The sequence below is a fragment of the Sphaeramia orbicularis genome, chromosome 16, assembly GCF_902148855.1.
Source record: "Sphaeramia orbicularis chromosome 16, fSphaOr1.1, whole genome shotgun sequence".
Classification (NCBI taxonomy): Eukaryota; Metazoa; Chordata; class Actinopteri; order Kurtiformes; family Apogonidae; genus Sphaeramia; species Sphaeramia orbicularis.
In genome coordinates, this window is record NC_043972.1 from 11,018,786 (window position 1) to 11,043,447 (window position 24,662).

Here is a 24,662-nt window from a genome sequence, read left to right on the forward strand (position 1 = left end):
AATTTATCTGATTTTATTGGAGATACAACATTGAAAAGGATTAAACATCAACAGACGTTTTCTTACTTTTTTTTTTTTTTTTTTTGGACAAAAACGGTCACTCATTTGACCCCCTAAGTAAATTTTAGCCGATAATAATAAATAAAAATTCCATAATTCAAAATAAATAAAAAATTCCACTCTATTCTATTTATATACTTGCATGTGTATTTTCGTGCCTACTTTAGGATTATTTATCTCTACAGTATTCCATTTCTCTGCTGCTCCTTATTTATTTATTTTCTATCTCATGGCTCTTCTTGGCTCAGTCTCCTTCCTCTGCTTTTATGCCTCATATGCAGGTGTTAGTTTATTCCATCTTAGAGGAGGCGTGTTTTCAGTCTCCTGTGACCTACTAACAGCCTCCCTCTGTGCAGGAGCTTCATCCTGCACATCCTGGATCCTGTGGAGGCTCCAGCAGCATCCCGGGGTTCCCTGCACTCCTCACCCTCTCCTCACCTCCTCATCCCTCCGTGTTGACTGACTGATCTCCATCTGCTCTGATAGTGGAGTCCTGTCAGCGCCACGGCGCGGCGGGGCTCGGTGTGGGCGGGGCTAACGGATCCCCCATCCCCTCCCCTCCCTCCCTCCCTCCCTCCCTCTCCTCCTCCTTCACTGTAAACGCAGCCGAACGCGGACACTGTTACCGGAGCACATCCGTGTTTTTGGACGGCTTCTCTGGCTCCGGTGCGCGGCTTCCCGCTGCCATGGCGTCCGGGACGGAGGGAAGGTGACGTGGACTGTGTGAAGGCGGTGAGTGGGTCCGCTCTGACGCGTTTATGTCACGGATGAGAAATGAAACCGGCTCGTGCATGTGGTCCAGCCCTCCTGCAGAGGCGCATCCTGCATGTGCGGCGAAATGCACAGAAAGTGCACCAGCAGATGCGTTCAGGTCCGAACTGACTGTGCTGTAAAGGATGGAAATGTCCCATCATGCACCTGTGTTCAGTTCAGTTTACCAGTGGAAGAGTTGGTTTTCTTCTGCATCTCAGAATTAGAAAACAATCCTGGTTTAAACCGAGATTAAACTGTTTTCTAATTGGATGCGGAGGCTTTTTGGCTAATCACAGCCTCCATAAGCGCATTGGAGCAGGATTCCACGGAAACAATCTGATCTGTGCCCGTGGTTTCATTTCACTGCGTGTGACATTAATGCCATGTTTAAAAAAATAACCCTAAGTTTGTGCGCGTCCACAGACACGCAGGCAGATGTAACTCAGACGCATCCTTTAACTTCAGCTCTTCTCAGGGATGCTGTGGAATGAACCCGCCGTGGGAGGAAGGCTCAGCGTCACGCGCCGTGGGGGGGTGACGGACCATGGAGTTCCTTCCTGCAGATGAGGGGGGCGCACGGCCCGACCCTCCGCACGCCCTTGACCGGGTTCCCGGCGCGGTGCACGGCCGTAAGTCCTGCGGCTCAACAGGAGGGGGGCTCCCGGGGGACGGAGGCTGTAACCCGGCCCGGAGCTGCCATGGCCGCGGGCATCCGGCACCGAGGACGGGGACGCGCAAAGGAGGCGCCGCGGAGGTTAAAGGCGCGCATCTCAGCGACGACAAAGTCCGAATTTGCTGCGACGAAGAACTGGAAACATCTTTTACCTACATAGATGAGAATGTCAACTTGCGTGTGAGCAGTCCGGAGACCAGTTGTAAAAGTGCGCAAAGGACTGTGCGCAACGGAGAGCCGTGTTCAGAGACGTTACCGGAGCTGTCCTTCATGTCGGAGGACGACCTGTCCTTCGGGGAGGGTCCGGGGACCTCCATAGACTACGGCTTCATAAGTGCGGTCACGTTCCTGGTGACCGGGATCTCCTTGGTCATCATCTCCTACGCCGTGCCCCGGGACGTGGTCGTGGACCGTGACAGCGTGTCCGCGCGCGAGATGGAGAGGCTGGAGATGGAGAGCGCGCGGATCGGCGCTCACCTGGACCGGTGCGTCATAGCGGGTCTGTGCCTGCTGACCCTGGGGGGGGTGGTCCTGTCCACGCTGCTCATGATCTCCATGTGGAAGGGGGAGATGTACCGGAGGAAGGTCATCGCTTATTCCAAACGCTCCGCCAAACTGTACGGATCCATCAGCCTGAAGACCCGCTCCAGCCCCAGCCCCAGCCCCTCCTCTGCGCACCTGTCCGCGGATGAGGAGGAACTGGAGGAAACCCTGACTTAAAACACACGCAAAACACACTTCAATCAAGGAATAAACGCCATTATTATTAGAAAACACTGGAGGTCAGGGGTGGCAAACATGCGGCCCGCGGGCCAAAACCGGTCCACCAAGCGGTCCAATCCGGTCCTTGGATGAATTTATGAAAAACAAAAATATAGTTAACTAGGGTGACCAGGTGCTTATGAGCCACATGTGGGACAAGGAGTGTGTTTGTGTGGGACAAGTAACTGTAATCCTGGAACAAAGTCTAGATTTTTAAACAATGTGCATCTTATTGTCGAGCTTATAAATATGAATAACAACAATTTGATTTGGTTACACACAGTTTGCGTATTTTTTGCACTGGGCATTTATTTTTTGCTTTTTTTTTTGCACAGGTTTCAACAACTTTTTTTTTTACTTGTAAAAACAAAACAAAAAATCTACTTGTAAAAACTCAAAGAAGAAACCTCAAGTTTCAAATATTGTAATTAAATACTTTTAGAAAATCAGCTTTTTTTTATTTGAGTACATGTTCTCAACCCTCAAAGGTAAATTAATCTATGTGCAATAAAACAAAAAGGCAGAACTGACAACATTTTAACAGCTGTTTCCACTTCCAGCCAACCTAAAATGACTTTGACTAAAAACCTTTGTGCATCCAAACACAGAACAGTTAAACATTTAGCATTTCTAACACAGTAATAAAAACAGAATAAGATAAAGTAAATATCCTGTGGAATTTTGTCAAAACACAAATATCCACATACTTAACAAAAGCATACCCAGATAGCAAAATCATTAAGGCTTAAATCTGGCCCAAAACTGGTATGCCATTTTGGCAAAGTTCTGGGTGGATGTATGGCCCAAAATAGGCGAGGCAAAATCAAACCAGAAGGAAGTCAAAATTCACCCAAAACTAACTGTGGACTTCCAAAATATAGCCATAATCATCCCAGAAAAGCCCCAAATCCCCATAATCCAGCCAAAAAGTAGCCAAAACTGACCCAAAAGGAGGCCAAATTTATGTTGATCATGCTTTTAAAATGAAGTGGGGTTTTCTTCTGGGTAGAAATTCTGCTCTTCGCAAAACACTGCTCTTCGCAGTGTTTTGGCTTTACAGAAATATGCCATAACACAACCAAAACACATCCATATATGGAATAAGATGTTGCTGCTCTTTAGTCAATCTTCTGGTTTGCCATAAACATGCCATACCATCCCTATACTTGATCCTGCTCTTTGCCCAGTCTTTTGGTTAACCTTAACTCAGCCATATACTGCTGGTGCCTCCATATCTATTATGGATAACCTTAGTCATACCACAGTTAAGCCTAAAGGTTTTCATAATGCCAAAAGAAAGCCAAGAATTCCAAATGTATGCCATAATACTGCCAAAATATTTACTATCTGGGTATTTTGTCGCCTCAAGTCTCTCAGTTCAAACTCCGAACTTAAAAATACACTGAACAAAAATATAAATGCCCCACTTTTGTTTTTGCTCCCATTTGTCATGAGCTGAACGCAAAGATCTAAAACTTTTTCTATGTACACAAAAGGCCTATTTCTTTCAAATATTGTTCATAAATTTGTCTAAATCTGTGTTAGTGAGCACTTCTCCTTTGTCCTTTCCTGAGATAATCCATCCACCTCAGGTGTGGCATATCAAGATGCTGATTAGACAGCAGGATTATTGCACAGGTGTGACTTAGGCTGGCCACAATAAAAGGCCACTCTAAAATGTGCACTTTTACTGTATTGGGTGGTCCAGGGGGGTCACAAAACCAGTCAGTATTTGGTGTGACCACCATTTTCCTCGCACAGTCTTCTTCATGAATTCTCTGAAACAGCTTTGGAGATGGCTTATGGTAGAGAAATGAACATTCAATTCACAGGCAAAAGCTCTGGTGGAGATTCCTGAAGTCTGCATGCCAATTGCATATTCCCTCAAAACTTGTGACATCTGTGGTATTGTGCTGTGTGATAAAACTGCACATTTTGGAGTGGCCTTTTATTGTGGCCAGCCTAAGGCACACCTGTGCAAAAATCCTGCTGTCTAATCAGCATCTTGATATGCCACACCTGTGAGGTGGATGGATTATCTCAGCAAAGAAGAAGTGTTCACTAACACAAATTTAGACAGATTTGTGAGCAATATTTGAGAGAAATAAACCTTGTGTGTACACAGAAAAAGTTTTAGATCTTTGAGTTCAGCTCATGACAAATGGGAGCAAAAACAAAAGTGGTGTGTTTATATTTTTGTTCAGTGTAGTTAAAGTGAATCTGGATCAAATCTGACCAAACATCACATACATACAGTGTCATACATGTGCAGTGGAGAAATAAGTTGGACATAGTTCGCAGAATACCCTCTGTCAATCATCCCCCAGCGCTTTCACTCATGTATAAACATTTTCCCATTCTTTTATGTAGTTGCATCTTCTTTTTTTGCACAAAGTTTGCATGATTTCTGCCAATATTTGCATGTCGGTGTCTGAGGCTTTTTCCTTTGTTCATTGTGTGTCAGTGGGCGGGGCTCAGGAGGACACAGGTGACAGGCTGATGGACTCCTAACCCCACATGTATGTTGGTTGATTGACAGCGGACACAGCCAATAATGATAGTGCTGTCTCCGCAATAAAATGAAAGTCATGTTTGGAGAAAGACAACTGTCCTGCACTGTGGAGAGACAGAGCCAATCAAATGCCGGACATCATCTAAATTTGCGGGACGTGTAAAAAATGGTCATAATGCTGTGCAGTCCCACACAAAGCAGAACACCTGGTCACCCTACAGTTAACCTCCTCAGACCCAGCTGGGTTTTCTGTCCACATTTGTGAACAAGAGTTTCACAACTTTATACAAAAAAAAACCTGTCCCCCACAAAGGACATTCCATAAAAATTTTAAAAACTGCATCTGAAAAAACTGTTCCATCATGTTTCCAATATAGGCACTTATTTCATACAAAACAAAAAAAGCTTGTACTTTGCTGACATTTCCTGGGTCTTAGGAGGTTAAGATATTAACAGTAAAGGACGTCAAAGTTATTTTAGTTCCGGGGCCACATACAGACCAATGTGATCTCAAGTCAAATACGATCATAATAAACTATAAATTATCACAACTCCAGCTTTTTTTTCTTTTACACTGTAAGTTGAGTTTACTTTAAAAAAAAAAAAAAAAAAGTAACAAGTGGTTCCAGGTACAACAAACCCCACCCCTCGCACTTATTGTAGCTTATTTATTTATTTTGCACATCAGAAAAACAGCAAGAGAAATAAAAAAAAAAACATTCAAACAAGTCACATCATTGTGCAGGAGAGGTTAGAAGCCAAAAAAGGCTTATATGAATACCTCCCTGGAAATGAACAATACACAGAGAAAAAAAAAAGAATAAAAAATATAACTAAAGAAAAAACAATAAAAATGCAAATCACATTACAAATCATCAAATCAAATGATACACAGCCTTACATTTTTTCATGAATTAGAGTCCTTTCAGATGCTTTTTAAATAATAATAAAGAAGGTGTTGATTGAAGTTCAGGTCGTAGATTATTCCACAGATTTGGTCCACCATATTTCAGAGAATACTGACTGACAGAAGTTCGGCAGTACGGACTGGCTAAGAGTCTGGTTTTGACCAACTCTATATGTAAAGTGTCATGAGATAACTTCTGTTGATTTGGTGCTATATAAATAAAATTTGAATTTGATAAGTTTACTTTAAAAAAAAAAAAGTAACAAGTGGTTCCAGGTACAACAAACCCCACCCCTCACATGTATCTTATTTTGGCATCGATCCAGCTGATGTCAACATGTCTATGCATGTGCTGATGTCAACATATCAGTTACCTCTATATATGTGCAAAGAGTGAAGTAAACTGAAACAAAATTGATGTTTTTATAGACATGTGAAATTCCGTCCATTATAAGTAAAAGGGAGAATTTTTTTTTTTTTAATTCATAAAAAATTGGAAGTTTGACCTACTTTTCCCAAAATGTAATCACATCTATTCTGGGTCACTGGTAATCTATAAATCTGATTTAGTATGAAATCAGCCAAAATTTTTGCCGCTAAAGTGTTAACAAACAAAGAAACTGAACCAAAAACAGTACCCCTTGCCTCTGCTTCGGGGGGGCGGGGAAATGATTAATGAACTTTAAGTACATTTAACTTAAAATCTTTTGGAAAATCAACTGCTTTCCATAGTTATTACATTTAAATAATTAAGTTCCATGCACCAAAATCCAACTTGATTTAACTAAAAATATTTAGTACTAATAACTATGTAAAGCAGTTGATATTACAAAAGATTTCAAGTTAAATGTAAATAAGTACATTTTATTTATAGAGTGCTTTTTTCACAGACAGGGAATCAGTTACAATAGAAAACAAAAACAATACAATATAATGCAATGTACTTAAAAAGTTATTCATAATTACTTAATTTAAGGCAACTTCTTTTGTCAATTTTTTAAAGTAAACTGACTTTATCCAGGCTTACATTATGGAAATGTTTATATTTACAAACTATTCTTTTGCAAAAAATGTGAATAACCTGAATTAACCACGTACCACCTGACATTTCTTAAGAAAAATACTTAATTACTTTATGTTTTTTGCTTTTGTAGATCCACCTTGATCTATGTTATGTAAATAATAAACTGAGACATAATATTAAAATTGTACGTATTTTTCTTAAGAAATTTAACGTTGTTCATGTTATTTACATTTTTTAAAGGATAGTTTGTACATGTAAACATTTCCATAATTTAACTTTATTGTTTTTACTCTAAAACATAGAGAAAAGTTTTGTAGTTTTGATATTATTTAGAGGTAATTATGTTATAATTTTACTTGAGCTCATATTAGGTTGTAAATGGCCCCTGAACTGAAGTGAATTTGACCCTCCTGCTGTAGACGATCACTGGACTCTTAAAGATCTGTTTAGACCGGCAAAGTTTGGTTATTCTGTAGAAATACTCTGTAAAAAATGTCTGTAAAAATCACAGGACAACTGTGAAATGTCAACAGTAATGGACCATAAAATGCAAAGTAGTGCTATATCACTGGAGTCGAAACATTGATTTACCTTAAATCAACAAACCACTCACAACTTTACTTGGTTACTGTCATGATATGTGGAAAACTACAGTGAAGTTCTGGCAACCACAGCTGCCAGTATTTTACTGTAAATGTCAGATTTTGTTCTTTTTTTACAGTGTGAACAAAAGCATCACTGTTTATCCACAGGACAGAGTTCTACTGCAAACTGAGCAATAGCCAATAAAATAAAATATGATGTGGTATCTTTAAAATGTTTTCAGATGATTCAGAGCAGCATCGTACGACAGCGTATCAGGGCCACATAAGAAAATAAAAACATTGTCACTATGAGAATAACATCATAAAATATTGAGATAAAACCCGTAATTTTATGAGAATAAAGCCGAATACAAAAAGAGTCATAATTTTATGAATGAAGTCCTAATATTCTGAGAAAAAAGCAATACTATGAGAATACAGTTGTAGTTTTTAAAAAAAATTTAAAAAAAAAAACAAAAAACTTCATTTAAAGAAAATAATGCCGTACTTTATGAGATTAATGTCATTATATTTTGAGAATAAAGCCATATTACGAGAACATAATTTAAAAACAGGTGTGAAAAACATCGTAATTTACAAGAATACAGTCGTACCCATTGGTCTTGTAGTGTATGACTTAGAACATTTTGTGAGGTTCTACTTTCATTTGGGGTTTACGCACAAAGCCCAGACACTGAGCCTATTAGCCCCGCCCACCATCAACACATTAGTCATCCACTCCATCAGAAGTGAAAGTTGATGCTTCGTTTGTTGTGTTCGCTCCAACTGGAAACTCTGTCATAAACAAGGTTTAAGGCTTACAATTTATAAATTATGACTTTTCATCGCACTATTGAGAATTTATTTTCTAAATATTATGACTTTAATCCTATAAAAGTATGACATTTTTGATCAATTGTTTTTTTTTTAAACTATGACTTTATTCTCATAATATTATGGCTTTATTCTCGAAATATTATGACTTCAATCTCATAAAAGTACAACACTATTTTCATAAAATTATGAGGTTTAAAAAAAAAAGCTACAACTTTATTTTCATATTATGGCTTTATTCTCAAAATATTAAAACTTTAATCTCATAAAAATACTATATTTTTTCATTAAAATATGAGGTTTGTTGTTTTTTTTTAATTACGACTTGACTCTCATAATATTATGGCTTCATTCTCGAAATATTATGACTTTTATCTCATAAAAGTACGACACTATTTTCGTAAAATTATCAGGTTTAAAAAAAACTACAACTTTATTCTCATAATATTATGGCATTATTCATGAAATATTATGACTTAAATCTCATAATAGTACAAAAATTTTTTGTTAAATTATGAGGTTCGTTATTTTGTTTTTAAATTACAACTTTATTCTCATAATATTATGGCTTTAATCTCAAAATATTACGACTATAATCTCATAAAAGTATGACACTATTTTCATTAACTATGAGGTTTAAAAAAACAACTTTATTCTCAAAATATGGCTTTATTCTCTAAATATTATGACTTTAATTTCGTAAAATTATGACTCTTTTTGTATTCGACTTTATTCTCATAAATTTAAGTGTTTTGTCTCGATATTTTACGACTTTACTCTTGTAGTGACAAGTGTTTTTTCCTCCAATGTGGTCCTGAAACGTCGTCCAAACATCGAAACATAAAAGTGAGCAAAGAAAATGGTGTCAAACTGGTACTAGAGTGCAAATCTGTCAGAGCTTTCATTTATTATTGAGGCCATTCATATTTAATGGGAATGTTTCCGACAGCAAAAATTGTGCACAGACACATTTCAGGAAGGAGGGATGAGTATGTGTCCCTGGGGCTGGGTGGGGGTGGGGGGGTTAAAGCTGTCCCTGTTTGATGCAGGGGAGGCAGCCCAGTGGTCCACGTGCTGATATCCAGTGACAGTCGGTCTGTGCTGCAGTGCTGAGGTCAGAGTCAGCCACATCAGCCTCATGTGTCCACGTCGCTTTGATGCAGGGTTCGTACGGGTGACCGGGAAACCTTGAAGAGGCTTGAATGTCAATGGTGTGTTTTCAAGGTCTGAAAAGTGCTTGAATTTTAGTTGAACCCATAAAGACCCAGTGGTACTTTTGCGTCAGTTCCCAAAAATAATTTTTCTCGAAATTGAACCTTTTTTAAGCAATTTATCACCATTTATTATAATATTACCCTCTTTAGTTTGAGTTTTTTTCAGTGTAAATCATGTATTTTCCTATATTTCATTGACTAATCACGTAGATGTTCATAAAAGCTCAGAGTAAATTTAAAGGTAATTAGATCAAAACAGAGGAAACTGAAGAAACAGGGATTTTTTCACTTAAATCTCTCATTAACTGAACATAAACCTAGTGTGTCCATCCACTGTCATTGATCCAAGTCCATGGGTTTTACTGGTGAATTAATGTTGTAGAAGATGACGGTGTTTCCACGGTAACTACAGAGCCTCTGAACGTCCAAATGGGTCATATCTGATGACCATGAAAAGATGAAGAACTGTATTTTACACCAATTATTTACATGTATTGACAGATTTAAAAGGATCAGAAGGTATTAAACATTTTTTATTGGTAGACGATTTTGGGTCTTTATGGGTCAATTTCTAAACTTTTTGCTCTTATGAAACATCATTTTAGATCTTTATAGCATAATATAATGTACATCATTGTGATAAAAAGGGACTAAAATAATCGTGAGTATATGTATTCCTGTAGGTATGTATTCAACCCCGGTGATGAAGTGAAAATGACCCTTAAAAGTGCTTGAATGTGGCCTTGAAAAATGTGTACGGACCCTGTTGATGGTTGTACGTGGCTGACACAAACCCTCCTCCACTGGCTTCTTATCCTCTCATCCTCCTCTTCGTCTTCAGTTCTTCTCCCCAGGGAGGATCGGCTCCTTCCTGCAGTAATCCCGTGCCCTCTTCAACCTATGTACAACATATCAGGTGTATTTACATGGTGCAGCGGTTGGATAATAAGTGTGTGGGAAGGGGAAGGGAATGACCACAGCCCCAGTGCATGTGACATTTCAAGGTTGATGACTCTTCCTTTTCTGCACTATTTCCACATGTGGACAGACTTAAGAACACCTAATCACACATCAAAGCCTTGCCCTACTTCCAAATCCTTAAGCCGTCACCACTTCACAGACATAATTACCTTCCCCAAAGTAAGGTAACATTCTTTTAAACGCTTCCATTTGATGTTATCGCTGTGATTTGCCAACTAAAATATTGAAAGAAGTGGTTTTTCCATTGGTCTGTGTCACGTTCAGGTGCTCTCTGTACAATCCGTTAACTGCATGACTACAATCAGACTGATGTTGGGGTACAGTCAAACATCTGCATCACAGGGAAACGTGATATCATGAACTGCGTACAGATAACACGCCACTTTTAATTGGCATGCTATCTGTACAGGGTGGGGAAGCAAAATTTACAATGAACATTTAGTTGTTTTTTCTCAGCAGGCACTACGTCAATTGTTTTGAAACCAAACATATATTGATGTCATAATCATACCTAACACTATTATCCATACCTTTTCAGAAACTTTTGCCCATATGAGTAATCAGGAAAGCAAACATCAAAGAGTGTGTGATTTGCCGAATGCACTCGTCACACCAAATGAGATTTCAAAAATAGTTGGAGTGTCCATAAAGACTGTTTATAATGGAAAGAAGAGAATGACTATGAGCAAAACTATTACGAGAAAGTCTGGAAGTGGAGGAAGCAACAAAAAATGTACCAAAGCTTTTATTAAAGCTCTCAAATCCAAAATCCTGAAGGATCCAACCAAATCCATGAGAAAAATGGCAATTGAACTTGAGCTAGACAACAAGACCGTTAGAAATGCAGTAAAATATGATTTGAAGTTAAAATCTTACACAAGAACACCAAAACACTTGTTGACAACAGCAACAAATCCAACTTTAGCAATTTTTGGGAATCATGTTTATGGCCGCCTTCTAGCCCAGATCTAAACCCTCTGGATTCTGCTATTTGGGGCATTTTAGAACATACTACCAATAGAACATCACACTGCAATGTCAACTTTCTTAAAGATACTATTAAAGAAGAATGGGAGAAGTTGTCACCCGAATATTTGAGGAACACTTGCACAAGTTTCAGGAAGCATGTGAAGGCAGTTATTGAGAAAGAAGGAGGACACATAGAATAAAAACATTTTCTATTATGTCAGTTTTCTTGTGGCAAATAAATTCTCATGACTTTCAATAAACTAATTGGTCATACACTGTCTTTCAATCCCTGCCTCAAAATATTGTAAATTTTGCTTCCTCACCCTGTATGCATTACACTGGTCTACAATTTTTTAGAAATGATTTGCTTCAGAGATTAAATGTGCTAAATGTTACGTATTTTAATAAGATTAATTGGAAAATAAATGTCAAAAGTGCCGGTTTGCTGATGTTTTCAAGGTATATGATTAAGTGTTATTACACATATATATTGGTTTATGTACATTTATATAATAGTTTTATAAATCTTCCACTAAATAGAACCTGTAAAGTGAATGTATTCTAATGTGCAGACAGTGTTTTGAAGTAGATCTTGTAGCTCTGAGACAAATATTCCTTTTGAGTCAAACCCATTCTCTTGTTAATTCTTGAATTTCACATTTTGACCCCAGGCTGTATCTTGGAAAGTTCAGCCAACCAGCATTTTTTACTTGATTTTTCTTTATCAGTGACTCTCATGTGGTAAAATTTCATTACTTTTATTCTGGAAGCATTTTCCTTGTAGACCAGTGTTATAAGCTTTCAGCATGTATATTTATGCCACGTAAAATAACAGGCCATTAGCACAATTAGCAGCTAGCGCAATTAGCGATTAGGGTTAGTGACTAGTGGTGAGTGCGATTAGTGGCTAGCACAATGACACACCATCAAATGGCATTAAATAACACGCAAAAGGATGAAAATGCGTACATATAGCACACCAGAGGCAATAACCTGGTATCGCATACAACACGATTTCATGAGATCAGTCTGCACTGGGAAAAGGAGCACAAATAATAAGTAGAAAAGCACTCGGAGAGCACAGACCTCTGCCAAAGCAGATCAGTCCCCCACTCCCCATCCCCCCCACGTGATCACCAGCAAAATTTCACCATTTGTTCCTTGTGCCAAAATCAACATTTCCTGAAAATTTCATCAAAATCCTTCCATAACTTTTTGAGTTATCTTTCTAACAGACAAACAAACAAAGAAACAAACAGACAAACCCAGATGAAAACATAACCTCCTTGGCCGAGGTAATAATAAGACACATGAGTAGAAACACTAATCGCTTCTCTATTGGACATATGCGCAAAACTTTACCGATATTTACTAAATATCAAAAAAACTGAAGTACGTAATGTCAGTTTTTCCATTAAATCACAAATGCGATGATTTGTTTATTTATTATTGAGATGTCAGGAAGAATAATAATGGATTAAATTTATATAGCGCTTTTCTATGAACACATACTTAAAGCACGCAGTGGACTTCAGAAGTCATTTCATAAACACCAACATAAATATCTGTTTTGAATCTAGAATGCTCGTTACCGTTCTATCCAGTACGAAATTAAAAGATGATTGGGTTTCTTCATGTCCACACATACCGCGCCATGTTTGTTTTAAAACTCTTCTTCTTTGCTTGTTGTAATATCCTTTTTTTTCAACGTGATGTCATGACTCGTGTAAGTATAGAGGCCACTTTTAATTGGTGTGTTATCTGTGTGCATTATAAGCTTTCTACCGTGTCAAATACCACACACTGAGGGTTAGGGTTAAGGTTAGGCTGGGGCGCCGCTAGCAGTTGTGGGCTCCATGAAAGGTAAACGTTGTAGGCCCTTCATAAAATACAGTATATTGTAAATTTGTCAGAGCCGGGGGGGGGGGGGGGGGGGGGTTCGTACGTGGGGTAGGGGCAGCAGTTGCATACATGGGGGTGCGGTCCATAAATAATGTATCTAACGCTGGTGTGAAGCAAAAATGAAACTTAATACGCTGTCAATGTCTGACTCCCGGCCTCTATGCCTCTATTATACGACAGACCTTACTCAAAATTGTCACAACTTCTAACCTGTATTCAGGACAAGCAGCTGACGTCACTGGTCATGTGATTGTTGTGTACACCGCCATATTGGTAGGCACACTATCTGGATCCAGAAAGTCAGAACTGTTGCTTTATATTATGTTTTTCTTTGGACTTGTGTTTGCGTGTTTTGTTATTTGCGAATATGTCTGCTTGCGATAAAGGCACCATTGTCCTGGCCGATATTGCCAGAGCCCTTGATAGCACCTCCAAGGTTCGTTATGTGGAAAAGATAAGATCTGTTGCCATGGACCCCTACAGCTTGACCTTGGATAAACTCTATGCTATTGTCAGTGCTCAGAAGTATCCGGCAGTTAGCTACCCAGATATTTACAACTATCTGGTATATAATCCATCTCCCTACATAGGATCAGAGATGAAAGCATTTAAGAGTCCAGATGCATATAATTATTTTACATCTGGACTAGTGTGGCAACTGATGGTTGCCTCACAAACATCTAAAAATAAGCCCAAACCAAGAACAGTAGGAAGTGGGGGTAGGGTGCCTATGGTATATGTTAATTTAACTAAATACTGGTAACGTCTATGTAGCCATAAACTAATTTGTGTTTTAATGCATTCACTTACCCTCAATAAAATGGTCGCTGCATACTCAGCTGGTGCTGGATGGTTGCCAGCCTTCGCGTTTTATGGCTTCCATCCACAGCCCCCTCCGTTCCGGATCCTTCGGAAATCTATAGAAGGATTTACTGATGTTTTTTTTCTTGCCGATTATTGCAACCAACCGCAACACATGGTTATTATGATCACACTGCTTAAAGATTTATGTTATTGTAGATCTACACAGGAGAAAGATAAATATCACCAACAATGGGCAATTGTACAATCCAAGGAAAGCTTGCCTACCAATATGGCGTCATAAACAGCAAACCACGTGATCATGTGACATATGTGCAAAACCTGAATACACTGGACCCCCTCCAGTGCTCTATGGGTCCCCCCACAAATGCTGGGCCCCATGAATCTGTTTACCCCCCCTTTACGACACCCCAGCGGTTAGGGTTATGTGAACAGAAGATCTTGGCGTAAATTGACACACGATCAAATGGTGTTAAATAACACGCGAAAGCACGAAAATGCGTACGTATAGCAAGCCAAATGCCATACGAACTGACGTTACATACAATGCCGTTTCATGAGTCTTGTTTTTTTTTTTTGTTCATGTGACTCTAGTTGCGCAAAAAGGTCTTTACATTGCAGTTTTGTGTGATATACCAATTTCACTACATCCGAAAAACCACCTCTTGCAAGCACAAAAACATTTACCGTAATTTCCAGTCTATATGCCCCTACTGTTTTTTTACATACGCTGTGAACCCGCGGCTCAAAAATAATGCAGCTAATTTATATTTTCTGGGCTAACAATGGATCTGGCTGTCGAAGAAGGAAATAAAGCTGCTGCACATAAGTTTGGCATCAATGAAATGATTGGGAGACATTGGAGACGTGGTAGGTGTGGTTTATAGTCCGGAAAATGCAGTAATCAAAAAACGAGAGTTTGGGCGAAATTGTCGTTTTTCCATTAGGTACATTTTCATGCATAAGTTATATTCGCACAATTTGAGGGTCAATGGAAAAGCGACCAGTGAATCAGCACTTAGGAGAAGATGTTTTTTTATGGTCGATCTTGGCCTAAATTTGAAGAATAGTCCAATATGAAAACATCTTTCTGCTGCTTCTGTCCAAATATGACAGGATTTATGCAGGCATGCAGAAGAGAAGAAAGAGTCTGTTGAATATAAGCCATTGTTTGGCTTCGGCTACCCCGTAAGGCTCATAAATCATGCATGAACACTGGAATTTAGTCTTATTTGCATATAGTAAAAAAAGAACAGAACATGGCACTTCACTACACAAGCACTAATGATTCTTATGCGGTGAAATTCTCATACCTTTGTCTCCGTTCCTTCCTTTTTCATATGGGGTGACCCTATTTCGTGTTTTACATCGAAAACGACATGAGTCAGGCTGTATTAATCAGATGTGTAAGCTGATTAGTCGACGGTAAACAGCCCCAGGCCAGACCATGGCAGTGTTTTCATTCAGCTGCTTCTGCCATGACAGTAAATCCTAAACGCCAGTCACTTCACAGCCACATGAACCATTAGAGGAGGAGGAGGGGAGGGGGGGCTGGAGGTGATCAGGTGGAAGCATGGGGGTGTAAACCTGGGATGGGCTGCAGCTGACGGGTGGATGAAGGCTCCTGAAAAACAACCATTAGCTTCAAACGGCAGTAAAAGGCCCAAATGAAGAGATTTCCAGGAGAGGTAATAAAAATTAATGATCCAAACGAGGCGAAGTCGTCCTCTTCTGTTCACAGAAGCTGTAAATCCACTTCCACTATCACAGACATTAATGCAGGTGAGTATTTAGCGAATGTTCCTGTTGTTGTTGGTGTCAGAAACAAGGTACGACACCTCAGTTCGCATTTCACTCATTTCTTCTCTCCTCTCCCTTTTTCTCTAATTAGTTACTTTTCCATTGGACATCTGTGCAAAACTTTACCCATATTTATTAAATGTCGAAAAAACAGAAGTGCGTAATGTCGGTTTATCCATTAAATCACAAATGCGATGATTTGTTTATTTATTAACGTGAAGCATGACGTGAAGTAATTCCATAAACATGGCGACAACTGTAAATATGGTGTTGATTTACAGACATATTCATTATTATTATATATTACTCCTCTATCTCCTACTAAATTCTAAAATGATTCCGTTTCCTGGTGTGTCCACACATACCACCACGTTTGTTTTAAAACTCTTCTTCTTCTCTTGTTGTAACATCCGTCAACATCCGTTTGTTTTGGGGTTTTTTTTGTTCACATGACTCTAGTTGCCCAAAAAAGGTCTTTCCATTGCAGTTTTGCAGGATATACCAATTTTGCTACACCTGAAAAACCTCCTCCTCCAAGCACAAAAACTAATCAAAAAATGAGTTTTGGCAAAATTGTTTTTCCATTTGGCAAATTTTTATGCACAAGTTATATTCACACAGTTTTAGGGTCAACAGAAAAGTGACTAATGACATTTTCCAGTCAACTTAACCTTTTTCAGCTTTTAAGACCTGCCAATGACAGTATCACTGACACTTTAATGTGTGTGTGATGTTTGTAGGCAAATAACGTTCCGGTATCCAGGTGAACATATTATACACACTTTGCACTTCATGGTATGAAAGGTCCTATTGTTTTTCACAATTTGTTTTAAGTCAGAATTCAAAAGTTGTTCATTTTTGCATAATTTTTTTAAAATTTTGACCCATCCACTAAAACCAGCAGATTATAAACTATGTTAAATTCCTACACTAAGACCCTTCTACCAAGTGAGTAAAGAATGCACACTGACAGATTTTAGCATTTAACATTTGACCTAGAACGAAAAAATAATAATTATACATATTAACCAATGTTGGTGTTAATCACTGATGTATGACAGGATGAAAAAATAAATGAATAAAAAATTATGTAGAGTATTGAGAAAAAAACTGAACACACAAAAAAAAATCATTCTACTAAAAAATTGCGTCAAAAAATATGGTGTGTTTACATTACAAACATGGCATTTAAAGGGTTAAAAATCTAACAGTTATTGAGTATTGGGTGTTTTTGTTTATGACTCAAGTTGATGAAGTACAAAAAAACAAAAAAAAAAATTAGCATTTTTTTTGCTACAGCGCTGTGCAGATTACGCACTTCTGGTGGTTATGAAGGGCCTCTGTGGCTTTGTTCAGACTGCAGGTAAACTTGGCCCAAATCTGATTTTTTTGTCCATATGTGACCTGTATCCGATCTGTTACAGACAGTTTGAACAGCACTAATCTGACCTAGACCACTTTCATATGTGGTCCTAAATCTGATACGGATCTGATATTTTACAATGTGACTTCAGTCTGAACGGCCAGGTCGCATTTATCCGACCTTTACGTCATTGAAATGCGACAAACATCACAATTCTACATCCCTGGAGGAGGAGCAATGGGAAAAACATATTTCCTTCTGTAAACCCAGTGTGTGTCTGCGTGGTCATGTATTCCATCAGGATCTCTTTAGTGCATGTGGGTCACTTCAGGGTCGCATTCAGTTCAGACTCAAAACTGATAGAAGTCGCATTTAATGTGGAACATGAATGAAGACACAAAAAATGGGATTTCACCCATAAATCCAAACTGTGCATTAAGACCTGCTGTGTAAATGGAGCCTCTGAAAGCGGACACTGAAGGGTTAACTGAAGCTCGGTCCTGCAGAGTCACACTCACACTGAGGTGGCATCATCTGTGATGGTGTCACTCGTCACACTCAGAGGATCAGAGAAGCCTGAGGGAAGACATTAACAATGCAGACTTCAAACACACTCCTCTGCAGTGTGTAACAGAACACACTGAAAGGTTTTCTGCATAGACCCCCCCCCCCCAGTGGTTGGCACTGTACTCCAACACCAGGCTCCCCCTCATACAGCCAACCAAATATGTTCAGGGGATTTAATCAGGGATTTGCTTGAAGCGACAGCATTTTACACGCCAAGCTCCAGTGTGTTTCCAGAGGTTTCATACATAAGCTCTTTATCCTGGAGCGGTGCTGTTAAATCAGCCTTATTGATATTTGGTCGGTTCCTCTGCAGGTTGATCCTTCAGGTGAGGCTGAGGAGCAGATGAGCTGCTGCCATCAGCTCATTTCCCACAGGTGTTAGCGCCCCTCCCCCACCCTGTCAATGCTAATGCACTGTGTGTGTGTGTGTGTGTGTGTGTGTTTCCACAGGTGATGTGTGTCACCTTATCTTGACCCGCCCACAGAAGTCCTTTAACACCATAAGTGTCAAAGCGAACATTCAGATGCAGGTAAATGTGGCCCCAATCTGATGTTTTCCCCATTATGTGACCTGTATCTGATCTGTTACAGACAGTTTAAACAGCACTAATCTGACCCAGACCACTTTCATATGTGGTCCTAAATCTGATATGGATCTGATATTTACCACCACCAAGGAGGTTATGTTTTTGCCGGCTTCCATATATATTTCCTTCCGCAAACACAGTGTGTCTGCGTGGTCATGTATTCCATCAGGACTTCTTTAGTGCATGTGGGTCACTTCAGGGTCACGTTCAGTTGAGACTCAAAACTGATAGAAGTCGCATTTAATGTGGAATATGAACAAACACACAAAAAAAATTGGATTTCACCAAAAATCTGAATTGTGCTTTAAGACCTGCTGTCTAAGTAATGTCAAAATGTTTTCATACAGTTTGTTTTCAACTTATGTTTTTTTATATTTCATCAACTTGAGTCATAAAAAAATACCAAATACACAATGATTGTCATGTTTTCAACCTTTTAAGTGCCATGTTTAGATTGTAAAAAAACAAACATTTTTTGATGCAATTTTATGGAGTACATATTTTTCAATATACTACATAAAAATGTAATTACTTATTTTTCATTTTCCCATCCTTACATATGTCAGTGATTAACAGTAACATTGGTTAATCTGTATTATTATATTTTATGCTAGGTCAAATGTTAAATGCTAAAAAGTGTCAATGTGTATTTTTTTTTACTCAATTGGTAGAAGGGTGTTAGTGTAGGAATTTAACATTGGCAGGGCCAGAATATTAAAAAATAATGCAAAAATGAACAACTTTTGAGTTCTGACCAAATACAAATTGTGAAAAATAACAACCTTTAACCCTGTAAAGCCTGAACCATTAAATCAGGGGTCACCAACCCTGGTCCTCGAGGGCTACTATCCTGCATGGTTTAGATGTATCCCTCTTCCAACACACCTGATTAGAATGATAAACCTCACCCAGCTCTGCAGAAGCCTGATAAAAACCATCAGGTGTGCTGGAAGAGGGAAACATCTAAAGCATGCAGGATAGTAGGTCTGTAGGACTGGGGTTGGTGACCCATGCAATAAATCGTTAACAGAAAATTCCAGTTCTTTGAAACTGGAGCCTTTATTGGTCCTTCTGAACAACCCCCAGTTTTATTTATTTATTTTTTTCAAAAATCAATTTCCATGTACGAGTTTCAGTTTTGTATCATATTTGATCCATCAGGTCTCAATGCTCAAATATTATTATTTTTGAACAAACACACACATAATAACTCAAACATGTCTAACAAATTGGTAATTCCTTTTCTAAATTGTCACAGTTCTTTCTCCTTCCTCATTAATGACAGTCTTGTAGTGTCACTGGAAAGGCCTCTGGTGAACAAATTCCTCCCCCTGGTGGATTATCTGTGTATTACATGTATCTAATTATATACATCAGGTTTTTTAGACCGAAAATATCACACTGATCATGTAGAGGGCTTCAAAACTCATGTATCAAATATGATACGTTTAGCGCTACAGGATTAATCACATCACAAGTGCAAAAGTGTGCATAATATGCTCACCTGGATACTGGAAGGTTGACCGCCCACTAACATCACACACACATTTAGGTGTCAGTGTCACTGTCATTGGTTGTTTGTTTTTTTTAAACTTGTCTTGTCCATCATCATAACAGCGAATGGTAGTCTGGCTCCTTTTGGTGCTGAAAAAATTTGCTTTACCAAAGGAAACTTCATAAAGTATATGAGGCTCCCCTTGATATTCTACTGTCTTTATTTTGAGTTTCATTGAACCACATTTCGATGCCAGACCTGACATGAAGGAACAGGGGGAAGGAGAAGAAAAGAGTGAAGGAAGAAGATGGCGAAGACCCTCACAAGAGAACATCTACAATACTAACAAAAACCATGGTGATAATTTTAATAGTAACAAGTCTTCATCTCTAACAACAACTTAAAAAAAGTAAGTTTTATTACATAGAACGTCATGATGTGCGCCATTTGCATACAGTGGCATGTTTGCTGCATTGCATTGTGGGTATTGGGCATGTTGCTTGATTCAGTGTTTTTCTGTGCAGGGGCTCAGTAGGGTTGTGGTGTTGGTGCGAATTTGGGGTTTATGTGTGTATGGTAATGTTTACTGGCCTGGTGTTTTGTATTTTTGTTGAGGTGAAACAGTGAATCTAAATGAATTCACAGCTTTCAAATTTACTCAATAAATATAAGTGTAAACATATTTCTTTGAGTAAACGGAGTAGAGCATAATAAAAAAATTCTTACAGTGCAGTTATTCCTAAGAAAAATGAATATTTATATCTAATTCATTGCACTGATTGAATTCAAATTAATGCACTGATCAATGTAGATGATTATTGCTCAATTATATATCATTGAAATGCAGAATTAAAGAAATTTTTATAAGTACTATTTTCACATCAAGAAGTTTATCTTTTTTGTATCAAGTCAATATTTTTGTTTAGGTTTTAATTAATTCCATTTTGTTTAACGTTCAAATCTACTCATATTAAGTGGATAACTATTAAAGGCTTCATTTAGTTAACATTTACTCAATACCAAACAGTGAAATTTAATTAATAATATTGCTTGTAATGTGTTGCCTTATTTTTATTGAGTAGATATGGGGTATCTTTTTTTTTACAGTGTAGAACCAGAACTGAGTAAACTAGGCAGATGAAAAAAAAGGAAGAAATTACAGTGAAATAAAATAAATAAAATCCATTAAATGAGAGCCAATGGCTGGTTTTAAAGATTAAACAAGGTTAAGTTGACTGGAAACTGTCAATGACAGGAAGAGGAGGAGGAAGAGGAGGGAAGTGCAAAGTGTGCATAATATGCTCACCTGGATACCAGAAGGTTGAATATAGCTACTCCACTAAAAAGTAATTTCAGCATGATCTAGTGTCCAAACTTGGTCTAAATAGGATTTTCTACCCAGAGAAGGATAAAAAAAAAAGTGGAGCCACACAGGGTAAAAGAGGGTAAAGTCATAATGTGGGACTATTTATGGGCTGGGAGTTAATGTGTGCAGTCTATACACGGCTATTTGCATCCAGGCTTGAAGCCAAAAGCACAAAAATCTGTCTTTGTTTTGTCAGTTCGGGTGCGTTCATATCTGAGATGGACCTGTCTGCCCTCCATCTATCAGTGAATACCAAGGGGAAGGGGGGCAAAAAGTTTCCACTTCAATTGATTGCTTTGGAGGGGGAGAGTGAAGCCAAAGTCCTCAGGGATATGACTTCATTCTCCCTCCGCCGCTTCACTCGGAGGGGATATTTTTAGTCGACGTGCATATTGGATTTTTTGGAAAGCTTATTGTATTGTAAAGTCCGCTGCTCAGGATGCATTTGCTCGGCTGTTTTACATTTAAGAAGATCCGTGTTCGTGCCTTTTCCTTATTACAGGACAATGAAGCTTATGAAAAATGCGTCTGCACATGTTTCCTTGCACTATGTTGTTATTTTTAGACGCTGCCTCCCTCCGTGCACTGTCTTGTCCCATTCTTTTTCCTGTCTTGAACTATTTGGAAAGCCTTAGTGGGTCAGCGGTTTTCCGACGAACATACCCTTCTTCTGCCCGTACTGGTGTGTCAGATGGATTTATGTCTCTGGTCAGGCGTGTTCTGCATGGCTGACGTTGAAACGCAGTCCTCAGAAGAAGCGCTTCGTCACCGGTCGACCTCGCCGATGCCTCTTCGCTGCCGGTAATCAGGCCTTCGCCGCAACCAGACATGAGAAGGTCTGCGGAGCCGGTTCCTCTGTTGTACTTGGCACCTTGGAATCACTTTGTCAGATGGATAAACTGTCAGAGCGTTGGCCGCTCCGGTGGACGACAGAGGAAATGAGGTGATGGGTTGGATCAGTCCTACTGTCGAACCACTCCAAACCGCTGCAGGTTCACATCCCTCCGCCAGCCTCGGCCTCTGATCAGCAGGTTTTAATGCAGTGGACGAGGCCGTGGTCCTGTCAGTGAAGGGGTTACACAGTGGCTGCTTTAATCAATCACATCAATCACATATAGCACCAAATCATAACAAAAATTATCTCATGACACATTACATATAATCGGTCGAAACTAAACTCTCAAGCCAATTTACAGAAACCGACAGAATCCAACAGGAGCAAACACCTGGTGACAGTGGACACTTTTCCACTGACATTTATGAGAATACAAAAAGTCATAATTTTTATAAGCTTTTATAAGAATAAAATTGAATACAAGAAGACTCATAATTTTAAAAGAATAAAGCCATAAAATATTGACATAAAACCCATAATTTTATAAGAATGAAGTCGAATACAAAAAGAGTCATGATTTTCTGACAATAGTCATAAAATATTGACATAAAACCCGTAATGTTATGATAAAGTCAAATACAAAAAGTCATGATTTTATGACAATGAAGGTAATTTTATGATAAAGTCAAATACAAAAAGTCATGATTTTATGACAATAAAGGTAATTTTATGATAAAGTCAAATACAAAAAGTCATGATTTTATGACAACAAAGTCATATTAAAGCCACAAGCGGCATCTAAAGGCCCTCGCCACGGGCATGTCCAGTAGAAGTATGTCCATCATTCAGTAGGTGGCGCTCTAGCACCAAATTTCAATGTCTTCTGATGAATGGGTGTAGCCTGGGAGATTGACAACTGATTCAAATTTGAGGCAAATCGGTGTTCGTATGTCCGAATTGATGCAATTTTCGTGAAGGTAAATTTGTAGGGGGCGCTACTGAACAAAGTGGCAATTTCTTTTGATAAATGGGTGAAGGCCTGGGAGATTGACAACTGATTCAAATTTGAGCCAAATTGGTGTTCGTATGTCTAACGTGAAGTAATTTTCGTAAAGGTAAAATTGTAGGGGGCGCTATGGCACCAAATTTAAAATTTTTCTGATAAATGGGTGTAGGCCTGAGAGATAGACGTCTGAGTCAAATTTGAGCCAAATCTGTGTCTGTATGTACGAACTGAAGCAATTTTAATAAAAAAAATATTAAAAATTTTTGTAGGGGGCGCTGTAGTGCAAAATTTCAGTTTCTTTTGACAAATAGGTGTAGGCCTGGGAGACAGATGTCTGAGTCAAATTTGAGCCAAATCGGTGTTCGTATGTCTGAACTGATGTCATTTTTGTAAATGTATATTTGTAGGGGGCGCTATAGTGCGAAATTTCAATTTCTTTTAATAAATGGGTGTAGGCCTGGGAGATGGACGTCTGAGTGAAATTTCAGCCAAATCGGTGTTTGTATGTCTAAGCTGAAGCAATTTTTGTGATGGCAAATTTTCAAAAAAACTTCGTAGAGTTTGTAACCTCGTCGCACAAAAACGGTGACACCGATTCAAAAAATTTGATGCCCCATTTCTCTAGATACTGTACACCGATTTTGAGCTCATTTGGCCAAACGGCTTAGTAGGAGATAGATAAAATACAACGTCAGCGAAAACGCTGACTCAGCATTTTGGAAATTTCCATCCAATATGGCCGACAAAGGGTTGGTTTAGGGCCGTGGCCATAATAATATTTTTTGTTTGTCTCCTCATGATGAATCTGTGTACCGATTTTCGTGGCTCTATGACAAACTTTATGTTGGACGCGCTCCCATTGGCGTAATGCATTTCCACTTTTCAAGGTGGCGCTGCCGCAACATTTCTTTACTGACATCTATGAAACCTGTATGTAAATTCCAGTTCTCGCACTTCTGAATTTTGGGCAAAATTTGGTGAGTTTTTGTAAATATTCAGGGGGTCAAATTTGAGCTCAAAGAGCAGGAGAAGAAAAAAAATAAATAAATAAATAAATAAATAAATAAATAAATAAATAAATAAATAAATAAATAAATAAATAAAAAAATAATAATAATAATCTGAGCAAGAACAATATAGCCGTTTCCGTGGCAACCACATATTTGGCCTTATGTGAAAGCTCTCGAGGTCCCCCACATGTCTGTGGCGTCAGATGTCACATGTCGTGCACTTACACACACGTGACTGACCCTGAGTGGGCGTGTCCCATTGACTCCAATTCATTCAGAGCAGGTGTAAATATGCGATTTGTGCACGTCATGTACATCTTCGGAAAGGTCTCAGTGCCGTGAACGTGAATATGTGTGAGAGTGGCGACAGTGGCGAAAGGCGACCGCATCACTGGCGATTTCGTCCCCATGTGCCCACTGCAGACTCAATAGGCCCTGCGCCGGCTTTACTCGGCTCGGGCCTAAAAATATTGACATGAAACCCGCAATTTTATAACGTCGAATACCAAAAGAGTCACGATTTTACGAGAATAAACTCATAAAATATTGACATAAAACCCGTAATGTTATAAGAGCGAAGTCTAATACAAAAAGTCATGATTTTCCGACAATAGTCATAAAATATTGACATAAAAC

General features: G+C 38.8%; 1 protein-coding gene across 2 annotated transcripts; it reads left to right on the top strand.

Moving 5' to 3' along the window:
* Positions 1-655: 655 nt before the first annotated feature.
* tmem74 (transmembrane protein 74) lies at positions 656-2,354 on the top strand. Of its 2 annotated transcripts, none has more exons than XM_030158925.1 (2): positions 656-792; positions 1,279-2,354. In XM_030158925.1, the coding sequence occupies exon 2, from the start codon at positions 1,358-1,360 to the stop codon at positions 2,204-2,206; it is 849 nt and encodes a 282-aa protein (XP_030014785.1). In that variant the 5' UTR covers positions 656-792; positions 1,279-1,357; the 3' UTR covers positions 2,207-2,354. The 2 variants fall into 2 exon arrangements, with proteins under 2 accessions (XP_030014785.1, XP_030014786.1); XM_030158926.1 differs by having other exon boundaries at positions 1,289-2,354.
* The last annotated feature ends 22,308 nt before the right edge of the window (positions 2,355-24,662 follow it).

What these genes read in the sequence shown, in the direction of transcription:
- tmem74 (XM_030158925.1), top strand. Translation starts at nt 1,358, where the DNA reads ATGGAGTTCCTTCCTGCAGATGAGGGGGGCGCACGGCCCGACCCTCCG.